The following is a 12928-nucleotide window of genomic DNA, read 5'->3' on the forward strand; positions in this document are numbered from 1 at the left end:
GGCAGACGCGGCTTTATTTGGGCTGTCATTCTTAAAATCACAGCCAATCAGCCAACATATGAATATACACGTTATATGTATATTTTATTATTTAACAATAAGAATTCAAACTTTCATAAATATGATGATTTGAATTGACAAACTATTATACTACTAGTACTAATTAGAGAAAAAATCTGTTGTCAAATAAATTACACTAGCACTTATTAGAAGTTGTTGAAATTGGTGGTTTGGCTAGAATTGGAACTAATTTTACTTAATTATCTGAGTTGGAAAATCTATACGAAGATAATTACATTAACTCAATCATCGACATTGCTTATCCCTAATTAACAAACACCGAATAAAACCAATACAAAACCTTTTATTCGAAAAAATTAATACGTAGCTAGGATTGAAACTAATTTTAAATTATTATCTGAGTTGTAAATCTGTACGAAGATAAATTACATTAACTCAATTATCAACATTTCTTATCCCGAATACCAGACGTCGAATAAAACCAATACAAAAACCTTTATTTGATGAAATACAGGCCACCCAACGCCGAATAAAACCAATACAATACCTTTATTCGGTGAAATACAGCTATGCCAAATGAAATCATTATAAACGCCGTATAAAACAAGTACAATAAAATGATTTCCTCGTGAAATATAGCTACCAAACCGAGCCTAAAATAGCAAAATACTCCATATAATTATATTCTCTCAAAAATAAAAATTTACAAATTTTAAGAAAATACTCCAATTCCAACCCCCACAAACTCTATATAAACAATTCCCACTACTATCCCATTTCCAACACAACACATCACCAATCCTAAATCCTAAATCCCCATATTCAAATTGCATCAAAAACACCTTCAAAAGCTAAAAGCCAAAGGTTGCCAAAAAATGGAAGAAGATGGAGGGGATCTCACCCCCTTTTGGGTCCAAAGCACCACCAAACTCCGCCGCTCCGACCGCCTCCGCCGCAGCGTCGCCGCCGTGTTCTTCAGCTCGGGGCTGGTGGTCTTCCTCCTCGTGGTAGCAGCTGTTTTTTTCTTGGCTTTTGTAGTGGCATCCACCATTTCATTCAGTGCCACCATTTTTAGGCCAAACAGTGTCAAGAAAAGCTGGGATTCTTTGAACATTGCTCTTGTCTTAGTTGCTGTGGTTTTTGGGATTCTTAGCAGAAACAGAAACGAGGAGAGATCTTCTTCCTTTGATGAGTTCCAATCTTCTCCCATTAAAGGAAATGAATCCCAGAAATCGAATTCATCCATGCCGCAGAAATGGTTCGATTATTCTGCAAATGATGAAGAAAAATCGAGTCTTTATGAGTATCAAATTCAAGATTCTCACCAGCCTAAATTTGATCAGAAAATTTCGAATTTGAGAAGAAGCTGCAGCTCTTACCCTGATTTGCGTGAATTCCCATCTTCTTCTTCGACGAATTGGAGCTATGGAGATTATCAAATGAGAAATTTTGATGATTTTCACGTCGATCCGAGCCCGCCGGTGCAGCTCCGCCGTCACCGGAGCTTGGGGCAGTTTGATTATCCGACATCACCGCCGCAAATTAAGACTGTGGTTGTTGATACATTGGTGACTAAAACCTGTCCTGAAATTAAAAATTTTCCAGCGGAATTGTCGCCGGCGGAGGAATCTCAGCCGCCGGAATTTCAAGAAAGTCAGAAACGGAGCCGTGAAAGAGCGGCGAGGAGGAAGGAAAGGTCGAGTAGAAGGCAGGTTTATGAAAATGTGGGACCCACTAATCCGATTGCGACGCCACCGCCGCCGCCGCCGCAGATGATGATCGGCGAAAGGGAGAGGAGACGAGGCGGCGCGACGGCAGCGAATTCGACGAAATTCTTCTTGAATTCTCTCTACAGGAAGAAGAAGAAGAAGCAAAAGAGCGTAGATAATGAGGAATCTCTTCTCCGAGAAGCTCCCCCGCCGCTGAGTAGCTACCGAATTCCGCCGCCTCCGCCGCCGCCGCCGTCGGTCTTCCACACTCTGAAGTCTTCCAAGAATTCCAAAGGGAAGAAAACCGTAACCGTCGCTCTAGAGCCTCTCCCGCGATCTCCGCCGCCGGTTTCGCCGCCTCATGCGGCGGCGCGTGAGGCTGAACCCACTCCACACGCGCCGCCAACGTCTGCATACGGCGCCCCAAAACCAGTAAAGATTTCAACTTTCGACGGAGCAGAAGAAGCCCAGAACAGCGGCGGCGAGTCCCCGTTCCGCCGGATTCCGCCTCCGCCGCCTCCTCCGCCGTTCTCGAAAACTCCGGCGTGGATGTTCGTGGTGCAAGGCGACTACGTGAGAGTCAACAGCTCGAGGAGTGGCTCGCCGGAACTCGACGAAACGGACTCCGACGTCACGCCGTCGGCGGTTGACGGCGGCGGCCCGGCGGCGGCGTTGTTCTGCCCGAGCCCAGATGTGAACTCGAAAGCTGAAAGCTTTATTACTAAGTTTCGGGCCAACTTGAAGCTCGAGAAGATCCATTCTATGAAGAAAAGAGATGTGGGCCCATCTAGTCTTGGCCCGGGCCAGGGCCCAAATCAGATTTAGTGCTTTCTATTGTTTGAAAGATCGATTTGATTGATTGATTCCAATTTTGGCTTTTATTTTGAAATATCAATAAGGATATTATATTTATGTTTTCATTGCTTTTTCAATATACAAGTTTGAAGAATAATTTTATGTTGCATATAGGTGGACACATAAAATTGCTTCAAGTGGATGTTTATTTTTGATAGCATATGATATATTCAATTTAAGTTAGTATTGCATAATAAAGCCATGTCAAGTGAAATCGAAATATGGAAAACAAACTAACAAACAAAAAAGAATCGGAGGGGTGAGTGAGAGACGAAGTGTCTGTATAGAATGAGGGGTGCGAAATGGGAATATAGAGTAAGGAGCATGTTAGGGTGCCACCACCCCTTAAAATAACACCATACCACCATTCCTAGCCAATCATTTGTATACGTGGACGAATAATAAGCTGACACGTGGCAAAAAAAAAAAAACCCCAAAAAGAGACGGGCAGCAATATGCTAGCCTTTAAACAACAATTTTCTTGAACAGCAATATCCAACACGTTAGACGAGCTATCTATAAATTGGCTTTGTCTAACGTGTTGGATATTGCTGTAATAACGTTTATAATATTGGCTGTATAAGCGTTGTCACGTTGTCATTTTAAGAGGGGTTGTCATTTTAACACAAACCTATATAGTAATACTATATCCAAATAATTATAATTTTCATCAAATGTAAATATTTTATGACACTATTATTACTCCACTTCATCCATTCTATCCCACTGTAAATGAGTCATTTTATTTTTAACAAAAACGTAACACCTTTCATATGTCTAACTTTATTTCTCTAGTAGTAGTACTTTATTCTTTATTTATTTATATATTTTATTATTTTATATTGTATAATCAGATTAAAATTGGGTTTTCATTTTTTATTTTTATATATCAAAATCTAACTGAGCTGAACGAATCGAAAAAATAAATATACCAAAAAATCTATACTGAACCAAACCGAAATTATAGGAACAAATTTTATACTCCCTCACTTCCATAAAAATACAAACACTTTTCTTTTTCGTCCATCCCGTAAAACTATCTCATTTCCATTTATGGATTGTTTTCCCAAACTCATTACCAATATAAATCAATTTGTTTACAACTTATACTACTAAGACCCATGATTAAACATTAATACCAATAATAACGTGGATTCCACTATCCACAAACTCTATTTTAACTATCAATTGTTTTCATATCTCTTATTTTACTAATTATGTATTAATTCTTGTGACGTCCCAAATATCTTTTTACCCAAGCACAAACATATACATACAAAAATGCTGGCAATTTGAAGGTAAATTCTAGGAGTATTAGAAGTAAGCATTTCATTTGGAATCATAGTTCGCCTTCATACGAAAACCGTTATTCCACATGTGACATGTCATTATCTCTCAACCATCCAAGTTTAAGTAATAAGTTAAAAGATAAAAAATTGCGTTATCTTAATTCCTTGTTTTACAATATCTTGTAATGGTGTCATAGAGATAATTATAATCTTATTTCCGAGAGCATCGAATAGCATAGGTTATTTCTTAATTAATGGAGATTTGTTACTTAAATGATAGTACATGTATATAATTATTTTTCTCCCATCTCACAACTCAAATCCTAATCCCTTTTTAATATGGGCCGAGAAAGGGCCCCACCTCTTGAGTCAAGTGTATATCCTAAGATGAGCTTCGGCCACTCACTTGCTGGGCTTTTTTCGGGACGGAGAGGGAATATTAATATCCAATTATATATGTACTCTATCTCTTGACTTCCCTTTGAGGGTTGGAAGGCATAAGAGTGAGAAATGAAACTTGTATCTTTAAATCATAATTTTATATAGTTGGGGATTGGGGTGCATTGATAAATACTCCTTTCATCCCAAAATAAACAAGTCATATTCCTTTTTTGGGATGTCCCAAACATAAATGGATCATTTTTTTTTTATAGCAAAAAGTCATCTCTCATACTTTATTATCCACCTACTTTATTCCCTTCTCACTCTTTCATACTTTACTCTCTTCATTTTAACTATTTAAATATCAATTCCTTAAATCTCGTGTCTAAAATAATTACTTGGCTTATGTTGGGACGGATGGAGAAGGGTTGTGGTTTGGATCCCCCACTATGGGCAGAGGATGCTTCACATAACAATTATTTTATTCCTAAATTATAATATTAAAATATTCTTTTTTTTTATACTCCCTCCATGCTTGAAAATTTGACCTATTTCATTTTTCGCATTCGTTTTGGAAAAATGATAACAAACGGTTAAAGTGGAGAGAGTGTAAAGTATAAGGGCATCTCCAACGCCACTGCAAAACGCAAGTTTGCAGTGAAAACAACCTCCAACCATACTAAAAAACGCATCCAAATCTGTCCTTTTTTTGCGTTTGTGAACAGTACTACTCCATCTTTGCAGTAGCACTGTAGCTCGACGCAAAACTTACCAGAAATTGCAATTGAGTCCTTTCTTTTTTATGATATTCGAAGAAGACCGAGAGCTGAGAGATGCAGAAACGGAAAATTGGAGAAGAAGAATTAGATGAAGAAACTACTTACCTGATTATAGAGAGTTGTAGATGGTTGAAGAACTTGTGAAGAATTTGGAGATAGAAATCGAAAATACAGAGAAAGGAGAAGGGGAAAAATTCAGAAAAGGGGAAGATTGAAGAGTAGCGGCAATGGGAGAGAGAAGGGGAAGATGGAAGAAGATAGCAGCTATGGGATTGAGAGAAAACTAGGTTTAGTAGTATTAATATAGTTAATTACGAGATGGGATAATTAATGGCATGGGTTATTAGTTATTTTATTGAGTATGAATTGTAATATTAGTACTATTTAATATTATAATACAATAAATTAAATAATAGTACTACCTCCGTACACGAAAATTTGTCCCATTTTTCCATTTTCGTTCGTCCCCCAAAATTTGTCCCATTTCACTTTTACCATTTTTGGTAGTGGACCCCATATTCCACTAACTAATTTCTACTCACATTTTATTATAAAACTAATATATAAAAGTAGGACCCACAATCCACTAACTTTTTCAACTCACTTTCCATTACATTTCTTAAAACCCGTGCCCGGTCAAACCGGGATGAATTTTCGTGGACGGAGGTATTACAATATTTAATGTATTTTTTATTGAATGCATAATATATTTAATATATATAAATATAATATATTATTATACTCCCTCCATCCCAGATAATTCGACCCAGTATTCCATTTTGGGCAGTCCTATATAATTTGTCCCATTTCATTTTTACCATTTTTAGTAGTGGACCCCATATTCCACTAACTCATTTATACTCACATTTTATTATAAAACTAATACTTTAAAAATATGACCCACATCCCACCAACTTTTTCAACTCACTTTCCATTAGATTTCTTAAAACCCGTGCCGGGTCAAAGTGTGCCAAATTATCTGGGACGGAGGGAGTAATAATTGTATCAAATTATTTAATTACATTTGGAAAATTATCGACAAAGTGTTGTAGGGTGAAGGTGTAATTTAAATAAATATGTAGTTAAGATTGAAAAGTTAAAAAAGTAGGGGATATGGAATATTCTTTTGGGTTTTGAGTTTGGTGTAAATGGTTGGAATAGAATTGCTATTTGATGTGACAATGTCAGTTACTTTTCTTTCTCTTTATTAACTATTTAATATCATTAAAAATGCAATAGGTCAATTTTTCAGAGACTTGTATGCGTGGAAAAGTATCCTTAGCTGTGCTATATTAGCCACAGCAGGGAATGCAAACTCATTTAATGGTGGTGTAGAGCTTTGGTTTGATGGAGTACAATTTTATGTAGTTGGGGATTGGGGTTTAGAAAGAAAATGAATTCTCTTGAAGGCTATTCTCCCCATGTTGGCTACACCGAAGAGGAAGACTTGTGGGAGAGCCACATTGCTGAAGCGGCTTATGCTGATTCCTGAAGATGTGATCGAGTTGTATATCGTCGATCAAATTCATGTTCGATCAATGAATGATATACAAACCATCAGCTCCACTGAATTATATGAAGGTCTGCTTGAACTTCAAGTTGCTTGCTACTAATCTCTCAGTTTCTACGGATATATCTCTCCTAATTTCTAAGCAAGTTGTGGTGATCATTTTTTTTCAACAGGTCTGCAGAATGTAATTGCAAACATGAATTTGATCAAGATTGAGATTAATGAGAAGATGTAGGCCAAGATCAACTGCACATTATCAAGTCTATGGCCACTACTGCTGTTGCTGGCTCGTCTAGATCCACTACCACTGCTCAGAACGTTACTATGATTGGTTTTGATGATGTCATGTATCAAATGCTGGACAAGATCACCGGATCAGGTGGACTTGATCGCCAAATTATCCCAATCATTGGAATGGGTGGAATAGGCAAGACCACTCTTGCTCGAAATATCTATTTAAGTCGACTTGTCCAAGAACATTTTGATGTTTGTGCATGGTCTGTAATTTCTCAAGATTATAATGCAAGAGAAATTCTTAAACAAATTCTTGATCAAATAAACAGGAAGAATAAGGAGGAGGGGAATGAGAACAATTGGAAAGATTTGAGAGAAGGTGAGATAGGAGATCATTTGTACAAATATTTGATAGGAAGGAAGTATTTTATTGTGATGGATGATATGTGGAATACTGAGGCATGGGATCGAGTTAGGAGATTCTTCCCTGATAATAGAGATGGAAGTAGAATAGTAGTGACAACAAGGCTGTCAAACTTAGCATCTTATTTTAACTACTCCAATGATCTTGATATGAAATTTTTGGATGAGGATATGCTAGTTGGAACCTGTTTTCCAAAACTATGTTCAAAGAAGAAAGTTGTTGTGACAGCCCGCCCTCCTAGGGTATAATAAATACGGCGACTGCTACCAAAATGGACTTAAAAGCACTAAGAATATAGGCTAGGGTTTCATTTAAAGCGATTTGACCAAGGTATTAAACGAACTATCAGAGCAGCAAGTCAACGGTTTAATCAAGAGAAATAAATGAAGGATAAATACTATAAAGTATGATAAAAACTTAAGGGTTCAATATAATTCCAACAAAAACCACAAGATGTCTCAAGATTTTAAACCGAAAGGGACCAGGTGCAAAATATCCAAATAATACTAAAGTGTTTCAAAAGATTCAGCGGAAACGACCAAGAGGAAGTGCAACTATGTATGAAGACACAACTACCCTTGAGGTTCAAAAACATCCATCTTAATTAGTTAATATGCTCAACACCCGCCACCGCTCGTCGTCGTTCAACCTGCACATAAGGAAAAACACATGCAGGGCTGAGTATTTGAAATACTCAGTGAACTCGTTGCCAAATCATTTTATAAGTTATGCCACCCTTACCATAGTGAACTCGAGGTTTTACAGTTATCAAAATAAATATTCAACGAGTATCGCAAAAATATATTTTCACAGACTGGCCAGTCAAACAACTCCCCACTTTTCTTATCAATTTCCACAATCACAACATTTCCATGGTGCGACGAAAGTGTGGCCACACTTTTCGCCCACGAGACCGGCCGACTAGCAAGGACGGCTCCCGATCCCACCGTGTACACAGCATGGTAGGGTTTGCGGCCCTACTCAGACCCGAATTCGTTTAAACATATCCATAGCCCTATAGCCCAATGGAGCGAACTCTCAAACTGGGCATCAGGCGCACAATATCACAACAAAACAGACATAGGCATGACATAACAGTTAAACCACCCTTATCTCTCCGACATTCATAAATTTGCAACATAAAAGGATTTTAAGAATAAAGCCCACCTCGACTGCTTAGATTTCAAGTATGTTCTTTCCCTTGTTATCCTGCTTCGCAACCGAGGTTTCACCTTTTAATCACATAGGCATATATCACAAATCAGATTCAACACAAACTCCTAATTCATGCATGTCTCAATGCTTTCCCCTTTTCCCATCGATTCATTTTAATATCACCAATCAAAAATCATGTTCATCATATAAATTTCATTCGCATCTCAACTCTAGATCCAACATCAACATATATCGCACATGAGTGTTTTGCCAACACACACACAAACAAACACACACGACACACACACGCACACACACGATTTCACACATACACACATGCATACGTTTTCTATGTCCCACATATCCCACTCTCACTCAAACCGGATGCAAGAGGGTTCAAGAATATCGATTAATCGGTTAGAAAGAAGAGGAGTCGGTTAGAAAGAAAAAGATTAATATAAGAATACCTTTTTGAGAAAGACGAACGGTAGAAACAAAGTATTAGACTCGGTTCTTCAAGATTCTTGGATCAAACTTCAATTTTTCTCCAAAAGATGACAAAATATTGGAGAATAGAAGAAGAAAAATTGGGGAGAATGAGAGAAGAGAGGGAAGCGTGTACTATGGGTGGGGGGCGAAAATTGTGATGGCTAGGGTTAGGGGTTTCTCTTATTTATAGTGCTCAATAAGATCTTTAGGTAAATAAAATAGAATATTTGGTAAGATTTGATTCTACACAATTGAAATATTGTAGAGTAGAGAAGAGGAAAAAAAAAGATCTAGGGTTTCAAGCATGGGGATTTTCGAAAGTTGTGGATTTTAATTAGCCAAGATTTCGTTTGGTATATTTTACGGAGTAGAATAAAATATCACGGAGCAAAACAAAAATAAGAATTCTCCCAACTAGGGATTGGAAATAGGCGTGTAGTATGCCTTTTAAATAAGGAATGGATTTTTAATATTAACTAAAATAAGATATGGCAAGATTTCTTGAGGTATGAAAAGATTTGGTAGAATATTTAAATTGTAGGTATGGAAGGAAATCAAGTAAGGGATCAATTAAAATAAAATAAATTCTTCCTTCCCAAGAATAGGTGATTTTCGAAAATCACCTTAGGAATAATAGGGTTCGATTTTTCCCATTAAGAAATAGAGAATAATTGGGTTTTGGATTTAATTTGGATAAATATTCCAAGAATTAAATTAAATCCGGAAAAATAGAATTCCTTCTCCAAAAAGTGAAGGGGTCGAAAATCTCACAAATTAGGTGGTTAGTATTTATGGAAATTTTCCCTAATATTCTCACTCACCCTTAAACAAAATAATTCACCTCATAATTTAATTAATCACATGCCACATCATATAATCAACAAGTTTGACTTTTCAAACTTCCAATGCAACCCTAGACATAACTCGGTCATAGAAACTCATGCAATAAATGCATTCATAGATAAACTCTCGTCTCCCACATCATCAATTAAATTTTAAGGCTCTAAAATTAGGGTTTGAAAATCCGGGATGTTACAGTTGTCCTCTTGAGTTGGAGGACATTAGGAAGAAGATAGTTAAAGGTTGTAGTGGACTTCCGTTGTCAATTGCTGTGATAGGGGGACTCTTGTCAAAGACTCAACGTAATAAAGAAAATTGGGAAGTTATTGAAAAAGATTTAAGTTCGGTTGTGAATTTGGAGGGTAATGAGAGTTGCCTGCAAGTATTATATATGAGTTATTATAATTTGCCAGTTCATTAAAAACCATGCTTTCTCTATATGGGAAACTTTGTTGAAGATGAAGTGATTCCGACTTCTCAACTCATCCCAATTATGGTTGCTGAGGGATTTCTAAAACCAATTAATGGGAAATCTTTGGAAGAGGCAGCAGAAGAGTATCTTGGAGAACTTGTTGATAGAAATCTCCTTATAGTTGAAAAACGCAACTATTGTGGGAAACTCAAACTATTCAAAATACATGACTTGTTGAGGGATTTATGCTTGAGAGAAGCTCGAAAATTGAGGTTTATGTGTGTGCTGGGAGAACGAAGCATTCCACAAGGTGTAAATTCTCAACGCCGTATTCTAAGTACGTTATCGGAATATCCACCTCCACTCCTTCAGTCATTGGAATCTGCATCGCTTGTCCGGTCTTTTATGAATGCAAGTGAATGTGAAGAGAGTTTATTACATAATTTTAGATTGTTGAGATTAACTTGTTTTGGGGACTATGAAAATGAATATATTGTGGGTAAGCTAGTTAACATGTGTCTTCTTAAACTAAGCAAGTTGCCCAAAATCACTTCTTTGCTGTCTAATTTCTGGAATTTACAGACATTATGTTTATATTGTAATGAGGAGGAGGATTATGTTTTCAACATTTGGAAGATGCCTCAACTTAGGCAAGTAATCATAAGATATGGAGGGATTGCGCATTGTGAACGTCATCTCTCTGATCCTCTTAGTGACGAAGAGGATATGGTGTTGGAAAACTACACACACATTTTATGAAGTGAGCAGTCTCAAGTTTGGTGAGGGGTTGCTTAAAAGAATCCCTAATCTTAGAAAATTGAAGTTGTATTATTACACCACTGGAGAAGAAGATGATTACCGCCTCAACGATCTTTGTTGCCTCCCTAAACTCGAAACTCTTAGCATCCGTTGCTCTTATTATGGACAATTGGTGCGAGATGTGAGCTTCCCGCGTTCCCTCAAGAAGTTGACATTAAGGTATACCTATCTTCCATGGGAAGAAATGACAAAAATAGGCGCGTTGCCCCATCTCGAGGCTCTTAAACTGAAGAAGAACGCCTTTGGTGGGTCTAAGTGGGAAACATTTGAAGACCAGTTCTCCAACCTCAAGTCGCTGTCGATTCATAGATGCTATTTAGAGTGCTGGATCACAGACAACACCCATTTTCCGCGCCTTGAGAACCTTGTACTTACATGGTTAGATATGTTAAGTGATTCCTTTGAGCATCAGAGACATACCAACACTTCAATCAATCACGATGGAAGATTGTAGCGATGCTGTGGTGGATTCAGCTAAATAAAGGAGGAACAACTGGAACTTGGCAATCAAGACCTTCAAATCATTATTCTTTGAGGTAACGACTCAACCTTCTTTTCTTTAATGATTACTTTCATTAGGATTTTATTTACCTTAATTGCTCTACAGAACATGCCTACTTGTAGTAGAAGAAGATGAAAGCCTACAAAATGAGATGATCCAAGTTGTGTTTGTTTGCTAATTCATTTCAAGATTGAGATAATTTCTTCAATTTATTTTGGTTTTCCCTTTTTAAACTGTTGTTTATACTCCATCCGTCTCACATAATTTTACCCACCACATAATTTTACCCAGTATTCCATTTTGGGTCATCCCACATAATTTTACCCATTTCACTTTTATCATTTTTGGTAGTGGACCCCATAATCCACTAACTCATTCCTACTCACATTTTATTATAAAACTAATACTTTAAAAGTATGACCCACATCCCACCAACTATTTTAACTCACTTTTCATTACATTTCTTAAAATCTGTGCCGAGTCAAAATGTGTAAAATTATGTGGGACAGAGGGAGTAGTATTTTGAGATTGAGGTTTTTTGTTGGTGTGTTTCGAGCTGAAACATATTTTACTCGGAGAGAAATTTTACTCGGAGAGAAATGAAGTGTACTATCATAATATAGAAAAATAGTAGGAGTACTGATAAATGGAAGACCATTTCGGCAATAAGTAACTCTTTTTTTTTTTTATTCTACTTCATATTTCTCTTGCATATTTTTTTTTTATTCTACTACATATTTTCCTTGCATTATTATATTTTCCTATCTCATTTCTCTTTTTTAATTTATTCTATTATTTTTTTTTTTGAAAACCACTTCTTAAACTTAAAGTCATAGAAACGATCCCTACCCTAAGATGGAGGAGTGACTATTTATTAACAAGTCCAAATGATAATGTTAGTGATCCGCATTGGGCCTTTATTGTGCGAGGAGACTGAAAAACAATGGGCTTAAACTGTGAGCTTGTACATATATTATTTATATGTTCATTGAATATCATACGTTATCAATTGTTAATTTATTTTAGTAAATATTACTCCCTATCCCTCTGTTGCATATTAGATGTCACACTTTTCTTTTAAATTTATCCCATAAAAGATGTCACATTTTTTTTTATAAAAAAAATTCTCCCTCACATTAATATAAATATACTATTTTCTCTTGTCACCTGACACATAAAACAATATCTCCTAAAATCTCGTGCCATTCCTCAAGTATGCCATCTATTATGAGACGGAATCGTTTAATTTGTTTTCATCTTCACCCTTCAAGTTTAGAGTCATTAAGAATAAAACTCTAACGCTTACTTTTTACTTTTTGATGGTAAGAGCATCCCCCGGATCCACTTTTATTCATTTTTTACTCACTGCTCTTCCGTAAGAGCACAATACCCATATCCATGCTTTTTTTTTCAATACCCATATCCATGCTCTTCCGCAAGAGCATGCTCAAGGGTCCCACCATTTCATTATTCAATTTAAATACTTTAGTTATTAAAAACATTTCCACA

General features: G+C 36.6%; 2 protein-coding genes across 2 annotated transcripts; both read left to right on the forward strand.

Annotated features, from left to right (window-relative positions):
* Positions 1 to 896: 896 nt before the first annotated feature.
* LOC125206525 (formin-like protein 6) lies at positions 897 to 2555 on the forward strand. The gene has a single exon (XM_048105772.1). The coding sequence runs from the start codon at positions 897 to 899 to the stop codon at positions 2553 to 2555; it is 1659 nt and encodes a 552-aa protein (XP_047961729.1).
* A 4253-nt stretch (positions 2556 to 6808) lies between these two features.
* Positions 6809 to 7450, forward strand: LOC125206527 (disease resistance protein RPP13-like). Its single transcript, XM_048105773.1, has one exon. It carries the CDS (start codon positions 6809 to 6811, stop codon positions 7448 to 7450), a length of 642 nt encoding a protein of 213 aa, XP_047961730.1.
* The last annotated feature ends 5478 nt before the right edge of the window (positions 7451 to 12928 follow it).

This window comes from Salvia hispanica, chromosome 2 (assembly GCF_023119035.1).
Source record: "Salvia hispanica cultivar TCC Black 2014 chromosome 2, UniMelb_Shisp_WGS_1.0, whole genome shotgun sequence".
Lineage (NCBI taxonomy): Eukaryota > Viridiplantae > Streptophyta > Magnoliopsida > Lamiales > Lamiaceae > Salvia > Salvia hispanica.

Bases quoted from the DNA above. Each gene is read 5' to 3' on its own strand.
- LOC125206525 (XM_048105772.1), top strand. From the start codon at position 897: ATGGAAGAAGATGGAGGGGATCTCACCCCCTTTTGGGTCCAAAGCACC.
- LOC125206527 (XM_048105773.1), top strand. From the start codon at position 6,809: ATGGCCACTACTGCTGTTGCTGGCTCGTCTAGATCCACTACCACTGCT.